The sequence below is a fragment of the Poecilia mexicana genome, unplaced genomic scaffold (assembly GCF_051168715.1).
Source record: "Poecilia mexicana isolate PSO_F unplaced genomic scaffold, ASM5116871v1 scaffold_13, whole genome shotgun sequence".
NCBI classification, from domain to species: Eukaryota; Metazoa; Chordata; class Actinopteri; order Cyprinodontiformes; family Poeciliidae; genus Poecilia; species Poecilia mexicana.
Genome location: NW_028263382.1, coordinates 12151190 through 12171863, shown reverse-complemented (window position 1 = coordinate 12171863; position 20674 = coordinate 12151190). Strand labels below are relative to the sequence as shown.

At 38.3% G+C, this 20674-nt stretch overlaps 1 protein-coding gene across 3 annotated transcripts in view; it reads left to right on the top strand.

Annotated features, from left to right (window-relative positions):
* The window catches only part of stard13b (StAR related lipid transfer domain containing 13b), a 66872-nt gene that overhangs the window by 33253 nt on the left and 12945 nt on the right, over positions 1–20674 (top strand). Inside the window, exon 1 of one of the 3 annotated variants that reach the window (XM_088011681.1) lies at positions 2942–3336. The exons of the other annotated variants lie outside the window; for them this stretch is intronic. Coding sequence (XP_087867807.1) covers positions 3174–3336 — 163 coding nt within the window. The 5' untranslated portion in view covers positions 2942–3173. Of the gene's footprint in view, positions 1–2941; positions 3337–20674 lie in introns of those variants that run through there. 3 annotated transcript variants of the gene reach the window in all.

Here is a 20674-nt window from a genome sequence, read left to right as displayed (position 1 = left end):
AAAGTGAATGGATTGTTCAGTAGCTTTCAAAATGAACAGTATTTAATCATTTAATCTGCATCAACAACTAACTCTGAATGAGAATCAACTGGTGTGTGATTGCCTATAAGTTTAACTCTGTACAAAACAACAGCAGAAACTCAAAAAAGCTACAGTGGCATCAGCATTATTAACCACAGGGGGGAAAAAAAGAAATCTTAGGAACATTCATTTTGTTGTCTCAGGAGTTTGGAAATTTTGCATCACACTAGAGTTATTCTTAAGATTTAACCACTGGAAACATCGCCAGAGTGGAACCATGACTGTCCAGCGCAGATTACATGTCTGCTGGACGATCAAACCACATCACAGCTGCCTTTGCTGCCACATGTGAGCCTCAGGATGAACATAATTTTCCCTCTCTGTAATCACACCTGGCTGAAGCTGAGCAGCTCAAACTAGAAGTTTCCAAAGGCCGGAGTTGTATTAAACAACTGCAGTTGCGCATGCACTCAGTACAAGTTATCATATGGGCCGTATCATGAAGATTATTATTTATTTATTTTGCTTTTTCCATGAAGATGAACAATCAAATCGTCCCTGTCAGGCATGCCAGTCTATCACAACACCTTGATATGTATTTGTTTGTTTTTGATGCGAGCCTAGATGTCTGCTGCCATGCTGTATTGCAATTTAGCTCTGAGACCCAGACAGAGGCATGCTGCAACATGTTTGATATGGGCCCGAGTCGCAGCACTCCCTCTGTGGACAGACCACAGCCGTTTCTGCGTGGCATGCAGTCCAGAGTTAAAAACACAATGGCATCTCTGAGCACAGCGGAGAATTTTTAGCTCTTTCACAATCCTAACTGAGCTAGCTGAGTGCAGACGGAGGCGATGTCACCACTGATCTCATTCATGATGATTCCCGTAATACGATACATGGTAAACTTTATCGTCTAGACAAGAAAGGAAGTCCAAAACGGAGACTGATTGACGGCAGTTACGCTTTAACGAACACACTGCCTCTTATTTTTAGGTCCGATTGGTTAAACGGTCCTTTTCCTACGTGAATGAATACAGGTACTTGTGAGTAAAACATGAGTCACCACTTGATGAAATCATCAGAACAGACTCGCACCATCAGTGACTTCTTTTAGGTGCAGCAGCCTCCTATTAATACAACTCCTCTCCAGGGTGTGAAGAGAGCCATTAAACCCAGGAGAAGTTTATGAAAATGTGCAGCCGACGCTGAAGTGTGCTTCTCAATTGTGGTCTTTGTGAGGCTAAGCTGGGGTGGATTTTGCCAGCCAGGCAGAGGAACAGACAGAGGCTGTGTTTAACTTGGTGGCTTGCCCGTTTGTCCTCTTTTTGCATGTATGGCACCGTAGTTGTGCTAAACTGGCAGGCTTGTATGCTAAGTCTCAAACAGTCATAAGAAGACCGGACTTTTGGATGCAACCTTTATTTCTGTTTAGATGTGGGAAGATTGTTGTTTCAGGCAAGGATAAGGATAAGAGCACATGTTTAATTCAAAGTTATAATCTATAGTGCTCGGGCTGGACGATAAAACAATAATGATTTCTATCACAATAGATGAGAAATGTAGGCAATCGGTCCGCATTACTATGGAATCTCAACTGTCTGCAGACAAATTGCGCTCCACAGAATGTGTGCACATTATGCCCAAGGATGTGGGAGCAGTTTCATGTTCAACATGTTCAACAGCTGAAAAATAAATTGTGGATAAAAGAGGAAACATCACTAGTTTGGTATTGTTTACATAAAAAAAAAAAAAACTAATCAATAAGTATTGATATCGACTGATATGAAGTTCTTGAATAGGGATACGTTTTTCACCAATATTGGCCAGCCCTAAATTGTGCTGTAAATATCTTTTATAAGTATTTTACATTGTTCTTCTAGTATTAAACACAAAGTTAATTGACTAATCCTACATAATTTGTAAACTACGCAGATTGGGAGCTTGAGATCAAGTTAAATGAACCAAACTGCATTGTGTAGCTTAATTTACGAACCATTCCCCCAAATTCGTCTTTTCTGACTTATATTTCATACCTATAAAAATTATTGTATACACCATTCATTTTACCATTTCATATCAGTTTTCATGGGTATTTTCTTGAAGATTGATTATAATCATGTCTGTCTGAGAACTCGTATGCTTTGCTTCTCTCTTTAAAGTTCAGATTGGAGTATAAATTAACGTAATGGAAGATTGCATAAACTGTCCATTTGCTGACCTCGAGTTCAGAGCATTTCCTCGAAATTTAACAAGTTTTCATGCCTGCATGTTTGCAAATTATATATAAACATGCATGAGGTCTATATAGTCTTCTATTTTGCTCATTTTTAAAGCTTGATTTTTATTTATTTATAAATTTAAATAATTTCTTTATTTTTCTCATAACAAAATTGGGAAAAACTGCCTCGGCATGTCACGTGTTTACAGTCGTTATTACATAATATTGGGCATGCAGTGAAGAATGACAGTGAAATATTTGGTGAATGAAAGCGTTTCCATCGGTGAAGATCAAAGTCACGTGTGTATTTAGGCTAAATCTTTTTCTTTTTCCCCACTCAGTGGCTGACACTTTGAGGTGACCTACTGTGAGAACTTCCTGCCAGTGTCAGTGGAAATAGTTTGGTGGGGGTTAGAAATTAGCATTTCCCATACCAAGAGAAGGACTTCTCTCCTCCTCCTCTTTCTTTTACAGTTTTCTCCAAAGTCTCACTCACACCCAGTAAATTTGGCACCGGCGTCACCTGAAACAGCACAGAAATTGTTCTCGTGCAGGGTAAATCCAAGAGCCTCTATTTTTGTAAGCCCTCCCACACCCTACATCATCCACTGTTTCTCCCTTACTCAGTTCATAGGCATTCCAGTGGTATTTATATTTCCCTCCAGAGCGGGGAAGGCTGTCGAGCCTTCATACAGGCACTGGATTCAGCTCAGAAAGGTGGGCCGTACTTTTTCCTGCTTCCTTGTGATTGGCTTCACCACGGTCACGTGACCCGCAAAAGGGCTGACTCTCCTCCCCTCCAGGCTCCACTGAGCCGTCCCTCTCAGATCTCTTCAGGCTTTTTTTGCGCATGTATGTGAAGTTTTCTGTTGTGTGTGGGTGAGTGTGCTTCAGGCACTGGTCAGGGTCTTGTTTGGGATAGAATACAGCCATGTTTCGAGAGCTCCCAGAGTCCACAGGCAGTGACTGCCTGAGCAGCATGACTCCTGAAACTCAGGATATCTACCTGAGAATGGATCATTGCCGGAGGCGCTCCGGCTACAGGCTGGGCAGGATCATTGCCAGACACCAACTAGTGAAGAGGATTGCTGGAGGTAGGAGATGTCTCTGGAAATAAGTGACAGCTCACGCCATTGCTTCACAGTTTTGGACTTGAAGCTGTTTGTCTCGTTTGGTCTCAGTTTTGTTTTCAACTCAGATTAGTTCCCCTTTGACAGCTTCACTAAGTAGTCAAAGCTCAAGGTGGATAGATCACAACATGCTTGGAATAAAAATTGAACAGAATCATACTTTAAGGTGAAACACACTCTGTGAAAGCTTGCGTTTGTTTGTGTTACCATTAAAAGTCAGATATAACCTTCGGCCAATTGGTAGTCAAGGGTGAAGCCTCGGCAAATGAGTAGTATCGACAAACTGTAACAAATAGTAATGTGTGATAAGCCTTAGGATTAACCATCCAAGGAACACTGCGCCCAGAGTGTAAACAAGAGATATCAATGAATGTCTTTCTAGGCGGTTTTACAACCTTCCGGCTTATTTGTGCACTGCTGCTTGGAGCCGGGAGTGTTTTCTTTCATTGCAGTAGAGTTTGACTTCTCATTTAGCTTTCCCCAAAACTCTAAAATATTGCCTTGGCTTTAAACTTAAGCTAAATAAATACTCATTGAAATCAAGAGGAGGTGTGGCATGCCTTAACAGTGAGGAGGACAAACTATGTGACGCCTTGGTTCTCCCTGCAGGCAAGGGTGTAGGAACGAGTCTGTCATTGGGGGGGACGCATATCGGAAACCTGATAGATGAGTAAATAGCTTGAGCAGAAATGTCAAACAATTATGCCATCAACACATCAGTAATGTGTTACTCTAATCTGACCCTTGTTTCAATAACAAGTATTCTAACATGTTACTATTTACAATCCAATAATCAGATTAAAGTTATGCAGTATAATGACTGTCATTCCAGGATGAACACTCACTTTAGCATTTGCCTCACAACTAGCAAGCTAAAAACTCTGGTAGCTCAGAGCCGACCAGATTCTGATGTATCTTATTGGTCAAAATGCATTGATATAAATTGACTGGTAATTGAACTGGTTCTACTTATTTCTAAAACCAAAGTAGAAAACATCTCATAAAATAAGACACAACAGTTTTAAACTCAATACAGCAGTTTGACCAACAAAAATAAAATCTAAAAAATCAAGTTTTGTTCTTCTTGAACATCTCTCTACATCAGTGCAACAGTTTGATCTACAAAATAAACAAAAATTATACTTTTCACGTCTAACAGACACCTTAGCTCCTCACTGTTAACTCAGTCTCACTTTCCAGCCCTGCATTCAGTAACTTACCAAAGATTCATGAAAAACACTGAGGCAAAAAGACTAAATGTTTTTTTTCTCCTGTCATTTTCAGCCGCAAACATTTAACTAAAATATCTACGGATATGTGTTTCTGTCTCTGCCTCCCTCTGACTCTCTGCAGCCTGATGTTCCTGCATGGATTCATGGATTTACAACAGACACTACAGTAATGTACAGTGTCAGAATGTGAACTAAATATAAAAATTATGTTTTATCATACAGAATGAGAATTTAAACTTAATTTTCAGATGTATACATTATTATACATCTCAACTCTATTTACTGTGTAGCAAAAATTTTCACTAATTTATTTTTAAACCTCTCCTCAAGCACTTTTCTTATTATCTTCTAACCATTAACCTTATGGTGTGGAAATAATGAAAAAATATTGAAATGTTGAAAGAAATCAACCTGATCTCCTGTTCTCCTTTCTGGTTCTATTATAATTAATATAATTTTTATATCTTCACACCCTGAAACGCCAACTGGCTCTCCTATGTCTTCCCTGACCTGCTCCTCTCATAATAAAATAGTTTATTTAAAAATTAAAAAGAGTTAATACATATTTCAATAAACTAAATGAAGACCTCACCAGAGCTTCTTCACCTTTCTTCAACATCATTCTAGCACTGCTGTTCTCCTAAATATATAATATAATATAATATAATATAATATAATATAATATAATATAATATAATATAATATAATATAATATAATATATAAACACATGTTAAGTGGTTAAGTATGATCAGGTGTTGCTCAGTTTAAATAATAAAAAGGCTCATTTTCCTGCTGTTTCAGTCTAAATCATTGTGACTAGACTAGCTAACTGTTAAAGTTAGTGGTAAAATTTTGGACATGTGACTATTCCAGAATTTAAACAGCTAAACCAAAAAGATTTAGTTCTATATATGAAAGTAAACTGACAATAAGATGTTATAAACGAGCGATATTTATGGCAACATTCCTGACAGACAGTTTACCTCCTTCAAACGGAGTTTCTCTGCTGCCGCCCTTACTCTGAGCCGTTCAGAGGGGGGAGGGGGAGGAAGCGCTCTGCTGAATGCGCTGTTATGCGCCTTCAAAATAAAAGCACGCGAGTGGAAGATTTTAAAATTCTTCGCAACTGCAGTGAAATTATTGGGGGGGACGAATGTGGCTCTCTCCAATATTGGGGGGGACATGTCCCCCGCGTCCCCCCCGCTTCCTACGCCCATGCCTGCAGGTGTAAAAATCCTGATGCTGGATGAGAGGGGTGGCTATAGACACAAAACGTCAGAGACACAGTTCCCCTACCAAATGCTCTAACAAGAGGGAGATAAAATAATAGATTGTGTGGGTAAGGTTTTGTTTGTCACGACAGAGGACGTAAGGCAAACTATGCTCTTTTGATCCTAGTTTTTTGTTATTGTTGCACAGATTTATGAAGATGCCCTTGAGTTGTGTGTACAGAAGTTGACATAATCTGATGTTTGCTTGCATCTGGAGTCATGTCATTTGTCGTGTGTTACAGATGTTAGCAATTAGGCTTCTCTTTGACATGGAGAAAAAAAAATCATGTAAACCTTTGGATTCTTCTTTCAAAATAGATTTTTTTTGACAGTCATTTTTCAATGTCAAAAGTCACTTTTTGGTGTTAGTCTGAATTCACTTTTGTCCTTATTCCTTAATTAATTCTATATTTTTGGATGTCTCCATATGTGACAGAAAGAAAACACTTCAAAGGTCATTTGTAATTATGAGCGCCAATATGATTCCAGTTGAGAGAAACATCACCAGCGATGGCATGGGAACCAAAGGAGCACTGCTTACTACCTGTTTCAAAAACAGACTTTAGAGAAACTTTTGGTGTCTCAGTATGTTTTCTGAAAGACAACATTGGGTTGTTGAAGTTGCCAAACAAGGTATTCACAACCTTGTACTTGCTGATATTGCAGATGAAGGAGTGGCATTATGAATGCAACTAGCTGGGAAATTTAAAGCATACTGGCTGATTGTTACCTCATACAAATAGTTCCTTCTCATGAACAAACTCTTCTTGGGGTTCTGGTGAAGGCAGAGGAGCTTTCCAGATTCCAGTTTCTTTATCAACTCTATATCTACCATGCAAAGTTATATGTCTTGTTTTGGTTCCACAATTAAAAATAGTTCTTAAAACAGTGGTGTAAATATTGCCATGGTATCTTTTTTTACTCAAAGAGATCATACCGTGAAAATTTATTACACTAATAAAGACAAAAAATGTGATACTTTAATGCTCCGTCTGTCTTTTGTTCATTTTGGCTTCTTGTCTAGTATTCGTTGTTGTCTTATTGTAAATGTGAGATAAAGTCCAATATGTTGCTTGTATTCTGAAAATTGTGATACGTATTATAATTTTGGATGATTAATAGAATTGCGGTCATGCCATTGTCTTGACTCTTGCATTCCTGCTTCATTGACATTCCTGCTCTATTGGTCTGTTGACCTCTGCAGGCCGTAAGTGAATGGGCACAATGGGGACGGGCAGAAATACTCACATACTCTCATCCTAAATTCTAAGGATGCCTCTTCATGTAAGTCATATTTACTTTTATCATTGTCAAAAACTCCATCCAGTATCTAAGCGTCTTCAGTAACAGATAAGACAGATGAGACAGAGACATTGTTGGATTGTTTTCAAGTAAAGATCTCTGCCTTCACTCACTGAGGAATGTGTTTCTTTCCTGAAGATATTCTTCATATTTCCGAGGAGCATTCCATATGTTAATACTTGGGAGAACCTGCTGCATAGTTTCTCCTTTGTCTGCTTCAGCTCCTTTCTTTTCAGCTCATCCCAAGTTTAGCAGTATTTCTGCATCTTTTTGTATATTGTTTTCATGCTGCGTAAAATATTCACCCATTCGGCTCCACAGAGCATGCGTTGTCCTTGGAGACAGTGATAAATACCAAAAATAACTGCAGTAGCTCACTAAATTAATTATGTCAGGCAAGTTGTTTTCTTATAAAATATGCTGGGCCATAATGGAAACTTAGCAGCTGAATGATTCACAGACCTTTATGTGTGTTTCAGAGTGTTCCAGCTTTGCCAAGAAAAAAAAAAAAAAACAACTCTGGAAACTTCATCAGTATGTTGGTGGAAACTCGAAGCAGCTGAAAACGACAGCGTGACTAAAAGCTCGACTTCAGACTGCGTTCGGTGCTTCTCTTTGTGATGCTGTTGTGTCTCAAACAAGAAGTTATTCGACTATTGCCTAAAGCTTATGTATGCAACCCAGACCAGTAAAAATCTATTGCATTATGCTACTATGGCTGGAAAAGTATGTAACCATTTACAAGTGATCTTCACAATCAAGAGTGATTATGTGCCACTTGTTGTTTATGTCAGTGACTCTCCCTGCCTTTTGGGAACACATAATATGTCGCTTACCATACAATCATGTTTTCATTGACTATATATTTGCATAATTTGACATTTCTAAACCAAAAACAACAACAAAAAAAACAGTTTTTTTGATAAAACGTTTTGCTTCTATGATGAGGTGGATTTTTAAAAATAAATTTATATGACAGGAAGTAGTTGGAGGATCACAGTACAGCATATTTTTTAATGACTTATCGTCTGAACAAATGTATTCATGTGTGATTTTGATTGTGTTTTCTTATTTAATGCAAACAACAGTCATGGCAAAATTATGTCGTTTCAACATTAGCAGAGTATTGAATATAGCAGTTTTGTGCACATTTGTAATGGAAACACAGCTACTACCCTAAATAGCTATTGGATGTAAAGGTCATTTGCGCTAGTTGGTCCACTGTTGTGTGGTGTTTTTATTCAAATGTGAAGTTACTACTCACTGCTGTTTTTTTCCAACAGTTTGTTTTGCTTGTTAAAGGGGTGACAGTTACTTCCTCCCTTTGCCTTTTCATAGCATTTCACTTTTTGTTGTTTCATGCCTGACTTTTTCAGGTAGAGAAAAAAGATCTACCTGACACAAAATGTTTCACAACATCCATCTGTTTCTATCGGGGAGGTTTTATACCCACTTAGACAATTTTTTTATAATCTACTGATAGACTTCTTTAAGAAAATGGGGTTATGTTACTTGAGTTACTTGGATATGAACCTGTAGGAAGTTTTTTAGACTTTTTAAATAGGAGTCATAATTTGTCCCACTTCAGTCTCAATTTTCTCATATTGGAATCACAACTGCAGTCAATGGAAATAGGGTGTGATGTAAAATCTTCAGAGCATTGAATACAAACAAATTAGAATATGTGGGCTAAGATAAATCATTTGTATTTCTATGGCTAAAAAAAGGTAAAAACAAACAAAATGGCAACACCAGGGTTTGAATTAGGGCTATAAATTGGGGAGGAGTAAATTGACCCTGAGGCTTGTTTTGGTGCTGTGTTCATTTGTTCAGCCAGTCACCATACATCCTGTGTGTCTGGATCAGTTATTGCACATTTAGGTGATATAAATTGATCCCCTGGTGGGAAATACAAATAAAAACCCAGCAACAAGTGAATTTGTAGAAATCACTATTGTTCACCAGTGACTGTAGTGTGAAAAAATAATTTGAATACTTCCTCCATAATTGCTTCAAACTCTCAATTGTCAAGGAAAACCTACTTATGGAAGTGTCTGAACAGGATAATGTGCTCGCTCTGGAAATTTGTAGAATAGAGAATACAACGGGCCTCCTTCCTATTTAGACAAGAATTTGTGCTTTTCATCCTTTGACTGTGGCAGTTGTTTGAAAATCCAGCAGAGAACTAGTTTGCATTGTTCTCTCTTTTTGAGAGGGATTATAACATTAAAAGGGCTCTTCAAAGTAAAGAATAGAAAGACTCTGTCCTCTCACTCTCGGAATCCCTCTCGTATCTAGACTGCTTTATTCATCAACGCTTCACTGCAGCATGAGAATCGTTTCGACAGCTAAGTGTGAGAAACAGTTATCTGCCCCTTCGTTCAAACCGAAGTTTGAAGATAAACGTGTATGAAAATGAACATGTTGCTTTGCTCGTGATGAGACCTACTTCCGATCAGCTGTTAATTGGGGTGTATTTTTTCTTTCTGAAAGAACATTTTTATCTCCATAAATGTTAAGATTACTTTTTTTTCTGTTTCTTTCACCTTGTTGATAAGAAGAATTTGCATGAACAGCATGAACAAAGGTTGACCTTTTTGATCCATCTCCATCTCAGGGTTTCAATAATCTTTGAATTCATTTAAATGACATTAATGTGTTTAACTGTCGTAATTTGGAACAGCATGCTGCAGGAAAAGTGCAGATTTGGATGGAGATCAAACAACTTTGATCAGACCAGTTCAATATTAACAGTATTTTCCAGAACATGTTCTTTTAATCTAATTAGTGAAATTTTTAATGTAGTCATGAGAAATATTGTGTTTTGACTTAAACATGTTTGCCTTTCATGCTAATTTGAAATGAAGTAGAACAATTCAACTGAAGGTAGCTGTCAGATTCTACTTCTGCAAAATGCAGTCTCAGACGTAAACATAGTTTCATAACATGCTTATGTAATCAACATTTCCCTTTTTTTTCCTGTAACATTTTCAAACTCAACCATTCTTAACATTTAAAAAGTTGAAAAGATTCAGATTTAGGGTTAAGTCAACACCAACAAACTCTGCAAAATTATATATGCAAAAGAGCTAGAGTAAAATTAGAAGCAGTGCATTTGATTGGTTGGTGTGCAAATTACAGCCATTTAACATAATTTAACAATCGAGACCAAGCTGAGTTTCTCCACTCAATTTCTTAAGAGGTCATGTCCATAAAGATTCTCTGGAAATTCTTGTTGCAGACTGAGACTGTGGTCTACGTGAAGAGCCGCTTGTCCTGACAGCTGCCACATGTGCACAGCTAATCATTTACCAAGTGCATTTTTCAGAAATGCCTCTGCTGCATTGTAACAGGAACAAAAAGTCACACATTAACTTTGAAAGGTACAGTGCTTCGTTCCTCAGCATTTCACACATGTCAGGATATAACACATATATACCGAAGTGACTCATTTAGGCCAACTGATTACAAACTATACGTTAACCTTCAGGTTGTTTGTTGTCCTCGGGTCAAAACGACCCAAGGACAACAGGAGATTTAAGACTAGATGGGTTTGTCACTTGTTTTTGTTCCCCTTTTTTGTGCAGCTACAAGGAGCTTAAGGACATTTCTAATAATAAGACTGTAGTTTGAATTACATATATTTTTTGTCTTTTGTAAATAATAAGTATAAAAATTGATCCTTAAATGGTAAGCACATATGGTACATGTCGAAGTTTTCTACCACAGGGGGGCTGTGGTAGAAAAGCGAATCTCATGCCAGTAGAAACGTGAAGGCTGCAGTCATTCTGCTCCTGTGTCTGTCTCTCAGTTCCCACACCATCTCTGTGTTAGAGTTATCTGTTTTAACTTTTAACTATGACTTTCACCACATATGCAGGAGACACTGTCTCTATCAAGCAGAGCAGTGGCTGGACTGCAGTGGTTATAAAGTGACCTTTATGTCCTCATATGCAATAATTCAGGCTGCCTGTTTTATCCTCTATGTTGCAACTTACCGTCTTGTTGCAGAAGTGCTGCAAGGCTGCTGATGCAGTCCAGCTGCTCTTTCATGTAGTTAATTAGGACCAGCATCCGTTTGGATGGCTCCATGCCTTAACTGTGGACGTCCTGAGAGGGGGTTCTCACGGCTGGAGCTCTTTTTCTATCATTGGTCCCCTCTGTACCCTCTGACTCTCTGAGGCCATTCCAAGAGAAGGAGGAAACTCCACTTTAGACCCCTCTGGGAAACGTTCCAAATGAGAATAAGGAGGATCTAATGAAACTCTGCGGGACTCGACTTGAGAGAGGAGTTTTTCCTGGATGTTTTTCTTTGATTATTTTCCCCTATTCTGCACCTCACAGAGTCGTGGTCTTGGATAAAAGTCATTTGTGTATTATAGTATTCTTAAGCTTTAGATCTTCTGAGCATGAGCTGTTTAATTAGTGTGGGTGCCTCAACTTATAGACTTTCCAGTCAATATTTTTCCATGTTTGTGTCATGATTTCAGGTCAGCTGGCTAAGCGCTTGTTCGTAATTCATAGTCCCCTTAAGTCATGTTATATGGCATTGCTGGAAAACCAAATTACAGTGTTTATATAAGTTATCAAAGGGACGAAAGAATTACAGTTGTGCAACCGTAAATTAGAAGTGGGAAAGCAGCGTGACATGGCGAGGCACGCAGGCTGCTGAGTTTTACATTAAAGAAGATGTGGACTTCAAATTAGGATGCAAATAGAAATGTAGAGCTTGTTAAGGGAATACAGTTAATTCCATGACCACATGGGAAACGACAGACACCAGCTGTGGGGGGGGTAGCTGAAAAGACAACTGAAAAAAAAAAAAGCTTTGACTTACTGACATGGAAAAGAAAATAGAGGAAAAGAAACAAAGATTCTCACTGAATTCAGGCGTCTGAGACGAGGCTTCAGCACAATTCTCTTTTTCTGTTTCCAGTCTTTACATCATAGGGTGCACAGATATTCATAGTTACATTATTGCAAAAGTGCATACCCCTGTTTTTTTTTTTTTTTGTTTGTTTTGTTTTTTGTTTTTTTCATTTATTTTACTTTATTCCATGTTAAATTCATTGCAATGAGATTTTATGATTTCGGTCATCATGTTGATGTAGAGTTTTTTTTTTTACTGTTTTGCTCTCATATTACCCCATATAAAACACAAGAACACCTTGACAAAGCAAGTCAAGGTTTTAAAATATCCAAGTTTCCCAAAATGAAATGAATGAACATTTTTGCTCTTTCAAAAATGCGTAAATTCACATTTCCGGCATTAAAGAAATCAGATGTCAGCAAAGGCTGCGACTAGTGGAGGAAATCTGCATGTGTCTTGAACAGAATTAGGGAGAAAATCTCCAAAATTCAACCATGATGACTTTATCAGCAAAGAAGACAAACTCTTTATAAATTCAGCTCAGAAGATTGTCAGGACTCTTTGACATGCGTGGGAACAGAACTGCAGTCCGGTGTCTGGAAGTGTTTAGCTTGGACTTGGACGTTGCTGCATTTTATATATTTCACAGGAAGCTCAGCTGATTGATTTCTGATGTGTTCTGCGCTGTTAGTCAAAAGTCCTTTAAGAACGCGGAGGGTTCTTTTTAAAGCCTGTTGTATTTCATGTGTCATAGCCTCCTGTAGTGTGACTAAAGGGGAAAAAAAAAACAAACAAAAAAAACACCTGTGTGTGTTGCTGGCACTTCCTTTGGTCTTTTCTGTTTGCTGAGCAACCTGGGGCTTTCAACATGTGGCTGTTAGAGGATTTTCTCTTGAGTGAATGTGAGACACAGTAATGAGGTTAAAGAAGACACTGGAGTTTCTGATTGGACTTTGAAGCTTTGGCTTGCGTAGGGGCCACGCAGCTCAAACGCTGTGTCCCAGTATTTGACATCACTCTGCAACAGCCAATCAGAACCAGTGGGTTATCATCTTACAGTTAAGGCTAGTGATAAATTCCTAATGCCTCACTGAAAGTCTGTTGTAAGAAGGGAATCATCACTGGAGTGTTCCTCTGTGACTTGAAACTGTTATTTCCTTTAAAGATGGCCTGAAGTCATTTCCCATAAAATACTAACCTCCTCCCACATGCTACTGACAGTAAATCCCCGTTCAAGCTCATATCTCATTGTCTTCTCGGACAACACAAAATCCATGAATCAGTTTGACTCCCGGTGACCACCTTTCCACAAGAAACAGCATCTGAGTTCAGGTCCGGATGAGTCTTATCGTGCATTGTGAAGTGATTGGAGACCTGTGAATACAACAGAAACCAGTGGCTGACATTACCATAGCTGATTGAAAGATAAAAGGAAGAGAACAGCACAGAAGGAGCGAGCTGATGGGTTGTTTCTCCCTGAAGATGAAAGAACCCCCTTCTCTGGGTGTCCTTCAGAGGTGAAGGAGAGTGTTACCACAGCTGTGACGATCTTGTTTAAATTCAATACAGGATCTCGAGATGAAAACAGCCCAGATGACTTTTGACCCAGCAGGCTTTGGCAATGGTCAACAGCAGCAGCTCTCCAGCTCATATAGTTGTTATTTGCACTCACAATCAATAACCTCCAGGTGTGTGTGTGTGTGTGTGTGTGTGTGTGTGTGTGTGTGTGTGTGTGTGTGTGTGTGTGTGTGTGTGTGTGTGTGTGTGTGTGTCTGTCTGCTGTGAAATGAAAGGTTGATCTTTCACCAGTGGACCCATTATAAGTCGTTAACCAGACTGTGTTTATACTAAAGCAGCATGTATCTGTGATCTGACTTCCAGCAGAGAAAGTCAAGAATTGAGCCACATGTGACAAGTGTCACTGTTTTAGTTTCTACGTGACAATTTGCCAGAAACTGACACAAAAGAAGTTCATATCAAACAAAAGCAGAACTTTAAGATGTACTGCATCTAAAAACAAATACTGATGTGAGACGTCTAGTTTCTAGTTCTCAGTTCTAAGAATATTTGTGAAAAACTGACAAGAAGTTATTTGTCTGCTTACTTTGGATCAGATTGTGATACTTTAGCATGGAAGTTCACTTTTTGGTTTGGCAGTTTGATCTACAGTGGTGGTGGCTGATGCAGCGGTAACTGGTTCAAGGAAAGTCTTAATTAGACATCCAAAGTCCCAAACAATAGAAATAATACATGATTTTTTTTAAAAACAAAAACAATTAGAATATGTTATAATTTTGTAGATTTTATGGAAAATATTGTGTTATTGTGAAACTGGAACATACTAACTCAATGCTATACAGTGAGAATCCCAAGCTGTGATCCATGCTGGGTACTGATCTGAGGTCTCACTGTTTTTCCACTGGTCTCTGAGCTGCATGAGGCGTGGAGGCTTGTTTCATCCACTCTTTGTTAGAGACACGTGGTCCACTGAAAGGACATCTCCTCTGTTCACTGCAAAGCACAATGAAAAGCAGGTCCAAAGATTTGCTGGCTCATTTGTATTTTAGAACATTTTGCTCCGGCACCTTAGCAACACGCCCTGGAGGTGACCATTTAAAATCGACATCCCATGTGGACTACTGGATAACAGGACCCCAGGGCGCTCTGCAGGATCAAACAGGGGACTCGAGGTCCCCGGGTGATTCAACACTGCCTCTCTGTAATTACTTGGCCTATGAAACCAGCTAGCTCCTGTGCCAGTCACACCATCAACAACAAAGTCATTTCAACAAAAGCACTGTGTTGTTACTCACCTATGACAGCAGACAATCTCTAAGAGTTTACTCTTGCTCATTAATTCAGCAGCTTCTCTTGTTTATAGATACCAGGAATGCTACCAACACAGTATGGGCTGTGCTATTTGGCTGTGGCACCTCCTGTTTTGCTGATAATTGAGGAATACTGTGTAGAGGATATTGGAGTCTGAGGAACATGGAGAGCTTGGTTAATTAAGACCTACTACAAATAATAGGAAGGTTTTATTCCCACAATATTAGGTGAATTACAGGGGGTACTTCTCTGTTAATCCATCTTCTGAATAGTCACCATTATTTTTGGCGAATCAGGGGCCCATTTTGGGAGCCCTCTATGTGTTTGGACCCATTTATGAAGATCTGTTTGCAGAACCTCAAATAAATATTGATAAAATATTTATTTGAGGTTCTTACATTTAAAAGATCTAGTCTTTTAAATGTTGTTGGCAGTTTTTATAGATGAAGATTTAAGACGACTAGTTTTCATCAAATAAATAACAGGGATGGAAACAAACTTCAGCTGTTGCTCAAAATGCTTTACATATTTTTTAGTCACTGACTTGCCTCAAATGCTGTGAAGAAGTGACTGTGTGGAATTATCACAGGTAAAACGTTAGAAAAGTGGAGGCTGGAAAACACAAATACTCTAACAGTAAAATTACATTTATTTTTATAGTCCTTTACAATAACTGTCAAGTTAAGTGCTTTACAGTGGGTGAAACAAGGTAAAACGTATAAAACTCAAGGAATAAAACAGGGAACAACACAAGAGACAGTAGAATAAAGTAAAAAAAATATATATATATTTTCAGAAAATCAATATTGTCTATGATTAAATTAATGACCTAAAATTATTTGCTCTGATTCTTTTGGTTATAAAACCATAAACCAAATAAAGTAAGTTAAATTGACCAACAACAGTTTCCCAAAGCTGTTGTTACTGCTGTTATTCAAAATTTTAGGTTACAATTTAGGCAGCCAAAACAACCCTGTATTCAGCCTGGGCATGTCATTTTTAATTTGAATTTTTTGTGTAAACACTGTGAAGCCAGAGCATTTCTGCTTACACAGTGGGAATCTCATACTGACCCGTGTCGACTATACATAATCTACTCCTTTCCTAGAAATGGGGCTTGGAGTGAACGGTTACCAATTTCCCTGAATTCTGGTGGTTTTCTACCAGATGTCATAAATCTGTAAAAATAATATGTAATAATCTTGACCTTTAAGAAGTTCAATCTAAAATCCCCTTGAACTAATAGAACTGACATTGCATCCCCTCATGGAAAAGGAGGGCTTAGGGTTTGTTTTTTACAGGAGATTACCTCAGTGCCATTGGTTATCACTAGATTTAAGCATACTTTAGTGAATAAAACTGATTAAAGGGCATATGACTAACAGTAAATAATTTCCATAACAGTCACAGCGGTCCCTTCCTTCAAGTTCAAACTTTGCATAACGTCATTTTCATGTCCCATTATGTTTCTATTTTACAACGCTGCCTGAAATCTCTGACTAATAAAAAAGCAGATCTGCTGTGCCTCCTGGATACACAAGTTTGGTATTTATCTGCCATCCATCACATTTGCCTTCCAGCTATCGCTGATCATAATTTGAGCTTCCCATTTGCTGCCATGTGAACAATTGCCAACTGAGAGACAGAAGGAATGTAGGACTATTTTGGGCATGAAACATCAGATGTTGTGGTTTTAGGGCAGACTTAGAGGAGGGGTCTCTGTGTTTCCCCTGGCAGTCTGTCTAGTCGAAGCTGACTGCTCACTGTGAGTTGGTGTCTGTATGCAATTACCTTTATAAAGGAAAATAGTGGCCTCTGTTACAGTCTCTCCAAGTATGACGGCACCTTCAGTAGTAGTAGTAGTGTCTTTTTTTTTTTTTTTTCATATTTTTGCTTCTGTGTGTCTCTCTCCAGGTGTTTTAACAGACAACCGTAATGGTCGGTTGGAGCTTTTCTTGTCTGGCTGATTCATTCCTTGGTAATGCATGATGGTAGCAGGAAGCCCAGGTATTTTTATGGTACTCCAATTTATGACCCTTTGTCTTTCTTTAAAAATCTGATAACTGCTAAGTGCATTTACCAGTAAATGCTTTGTTTTTATGGTGACTAAAGTGGATCACCTATGTCATCCTGTTTGTGCTTGGAGATAAATTCCCAGTTCCAGCGAAAGCACTTCTACAGAGAAAATGGCAGCAGCGTCACAGAGTGAGGAGGCAGGCCTCATCTGGAAATCTGCTCACATGATTGGAAATTATGGATGGATATGGTTTACTTACGTAATCAGAGAACCTTGGAAAATCCCACTAAATTAAAGCGCCCTCAGATACAAAGATAGGAAACAAAGTGTTCTTATTAGATATAGATTTGGTCATTTCCTCTGTTGTAATCCAATTAGAAAGTAGGGCAATATTTCCTTCACAAAGTCAGCCCAGGGCTGGCTCATCTTGGACTTTATTGATGAGCTTTTTTTTTTTTTTTTTTTTTTTTTCAAATAGATAATTTTCTTGTCTTTCTTCTAGGAATGGGTTGATAGCCAATATTAGGGCATAGCAGGTTTTAAAACATTACATTGTTGATGCACCCTGCTGTTCAGCTGGCTGAAAGGACTCAGCAACATTCCCTTGCTTACAAGAGAGAAAAGATTCAACTGAATAAACCGAACAAGCGTCACTCGTACTGCAGCCATAATTTCTTATTCAGGAATGACTGTCTAGCTAATTTCAGCTCTTTTACAGTTCAGCAGAACTATAAAAAGGGGTAGTACTCTATAATTAGCATGTTTACTTGAGCATTACGTTTTCGTAAACGTTTATTCTGTGGTTTTGGTTAATTGTATGTAGCAAAGATCAAAATAATAATAGAGATAGCTTGTTCTTCACCCGTGGCTTTGTTACTATAAGAAAGCCAACTTGTGCAAAAACTGTAATTAGTTTTTCTCTTTTTTTTTTTCTTTTTTTTTTAAAGGGTTAAGTTGTACATTTTGGGTAGATCCTGCACAATTTATTTTTACTCAGAACTATCATACTGTGACAATGTCCATGCCTACTTTCTTTAAATTTTTATTTTGTAAAAAGGTTTCATCAATTTATGTAGATGTCTTTTAGATGTTTTGTTATTCTAGCACCTGGTTTACCAGTAATAAGGATTATTATCTTATATTTTTCTTTTTCTTTGTGATCTAATTATTCAATTGACAGTGGTGATCTCCTTCACTGCCTTTCTTACAAACAAAGAGACTGAAACAGAGAAGGTTTTCAGTCTGATAAAGGGCAGGCTGAAAAGCTGAGTGCTCCAGCATGATTCACTGCTTCTGATTGCTGTCGGTTTATGTCATGGTTTTCCCCGACTTCAGCTGTCTACGTTTTTTCCATTCCGTTGACCCCTAGGAACAACATCTGGAGCTGCACTCTATCCCAGTTTATTTAACTGAAACCTTTCCCACATGAATGTTTCTACCACGTTTTTGGAGCAAGGCTCGAAAGGTCTGTGAAAGATAACCTTCGTCTTGTCAAATCCTCACTCAGGAAATTGTTGAAATTTTTTTTTTTTAAGACTTCATCTTGAAATAGAGAGACTAATTATCAGGATTAAGAAGCAATCTTTTAGCTGCAGCTCCAATCTTTTCCAAAAATGTGCTGACTTGTATATGAAGGAGTTGTGGTGGGCAGAGCTGGGTAGGAGGGTTTGGCACATGAGGAAGAAGGGAGGGAGGGTGGGGGGGGGGGGCTGAGTGAATGAAAGCCTGCCACAGAAAAGTGGGTGGGTTAAAGGATAGATTCAGTGTTGGGACAGGCACATGGTGGTTTGGGGGGTAGATGGAGAGAGAAATGGAAAGAGTTAGGAGCTGTGGATCTGACTTCAAACTGCCAGCTGTGTTCAGACAGTGAAAAGGAATGTGGCTCAGCGTGGGAATGAAGATGCTCTGACATGCTTGGAGACACTCGTAACTCTTGATGGATGTAGAAGCTACTCTGGCTCTATGATGAAAATATCCCGTGAGTACGCAGCTATTTTTCACTGGAAGGAAACCAGCATGTCAGCTGATTCAAGGGTTCTTAAACAATGGATGTGACCTTGTATGTTTTTTTTTTGTTAGTTTGTTTTCAAAAGGTTATAAAAAAAAAATAGGTGCTTGCTTATTAAATTGTGTGATTTGTGATCTGTCATTTAGACATAAAGTAGAATGTAATTAAGGTTTAAAAACGTGTTAACTCTGGCTCTTCTCACCGTCTGTGATCTGTGCTGATCATGTCACCCTTTGCCCATTGTGTACTTTTGTAGTTTTAAATGGAAATGTTTCTGTCTACCATGAGCTCAAGTATTTTTCTATATTCTACTGAGTACTTTATTTATATATGGATATGTAAATTCAATAAATAATATCTACAAGCAGAAGGTTGCTGAAAGGTATTTTGATTTCATCACATCTTAATCTGTCATATTTTATAGAACGCATGAGTTAAAAATGAGCATTAGAACCACCAGCAATGAAAACAGAATGTAACACAAAGTTTTCAGATAGTATATCCAACAAAATGACATACTAAATCATTTAGTATATCAGATCATTTAGTATGTATACTAAATTAAATAAGGCTTAAAAATTTTAACATTTTAACAGATAAGTAATGGTTGAATTTTGACAGAATGACTTTGTATCAACCATGAATCAGTTCATGCCAACTTTAGGAATATATATTCTACTCATAGTTTATTGTAAGAAAGTTGTAAAGCAAAATAAAAGTTTTTTTGTTTGTTTTTCCCCAAGAGTCTTCAGGCTAAAATAAGGATCAGAATCAAAGTAAATGGGACTAGAGAGTGATTCTAGGCTTTCAGAACTTAGTATAAAATATAGGTATTTTATTACCATATATTTCCAAATTCATTGGCAATACATGACTGAAGAAACAGATGGCAATAGTAACTACATGGATATGGAATGGTTTGTTTACAGGAAATGGAAAGGAACAAGGTAGCAACATGTAGGTACAAAATGAGGGCACGGACCTTTGACTGGACAAGTTGACCTAGAGTGATACATGCTATGTCCACAATGTGAATTATATAACAAGTATTCTTTATAGAGTACACAATGTTGCATAAGATGAATTATAAAAGGAGTCAGCCGTTCCATAGGTGCTTCAGCCGCACGCAGCTCTTGACATTTTGCTCCATTGTGTGGCAGCCAAACTGGGTTTTATTTCTTTGTGAAATTGTAATCCTATACCATAGACGGCTTTAAAGCTTTAGGTTGTGAAGAGCAAACACAAGTTCTCATTCTTTGGCGCGATGCCCGCCCCAGTCTTTTATCCACGAGAGATTTCCTTAGAGAGAGGATGAGAGGACAGAATGTCTCACTATCATGTTGCAGAATGCAAAACAGAGGGATTCCCAGATCCTGTTACTGTTTCTCAGTGGTCCAACCTGAGGTCCTGGGACACAGAAGGGCCTGACAACACTCTCACTATGCATAGCAGTTGAATAATAAAGAGCCGATATTATTCACCTGGGAGGGAGGTCTAGCGGAACACAAAGGCTTTAGCTTGTGCTGACGCAGGTGGGAACGCAGCAGAGTGGCTCCTGGCAGCAACACATGTTGACTTATCTCCTGGTTCAGGGGTAAACAGTAGACATCCAAGGACAGAGGGAGCTGTTAATATTTATTCAGTTGTTGGTCAGTCCTCAAACCAGACAAAGTTAGTTTTCTTTGAATTGTTTTGATAGTCTGGCAGCAAAGCAGCACAGGTGAGTTACACAAAGACAATTTTCTGTAATTATGTGGAACTGGAGGATGAAT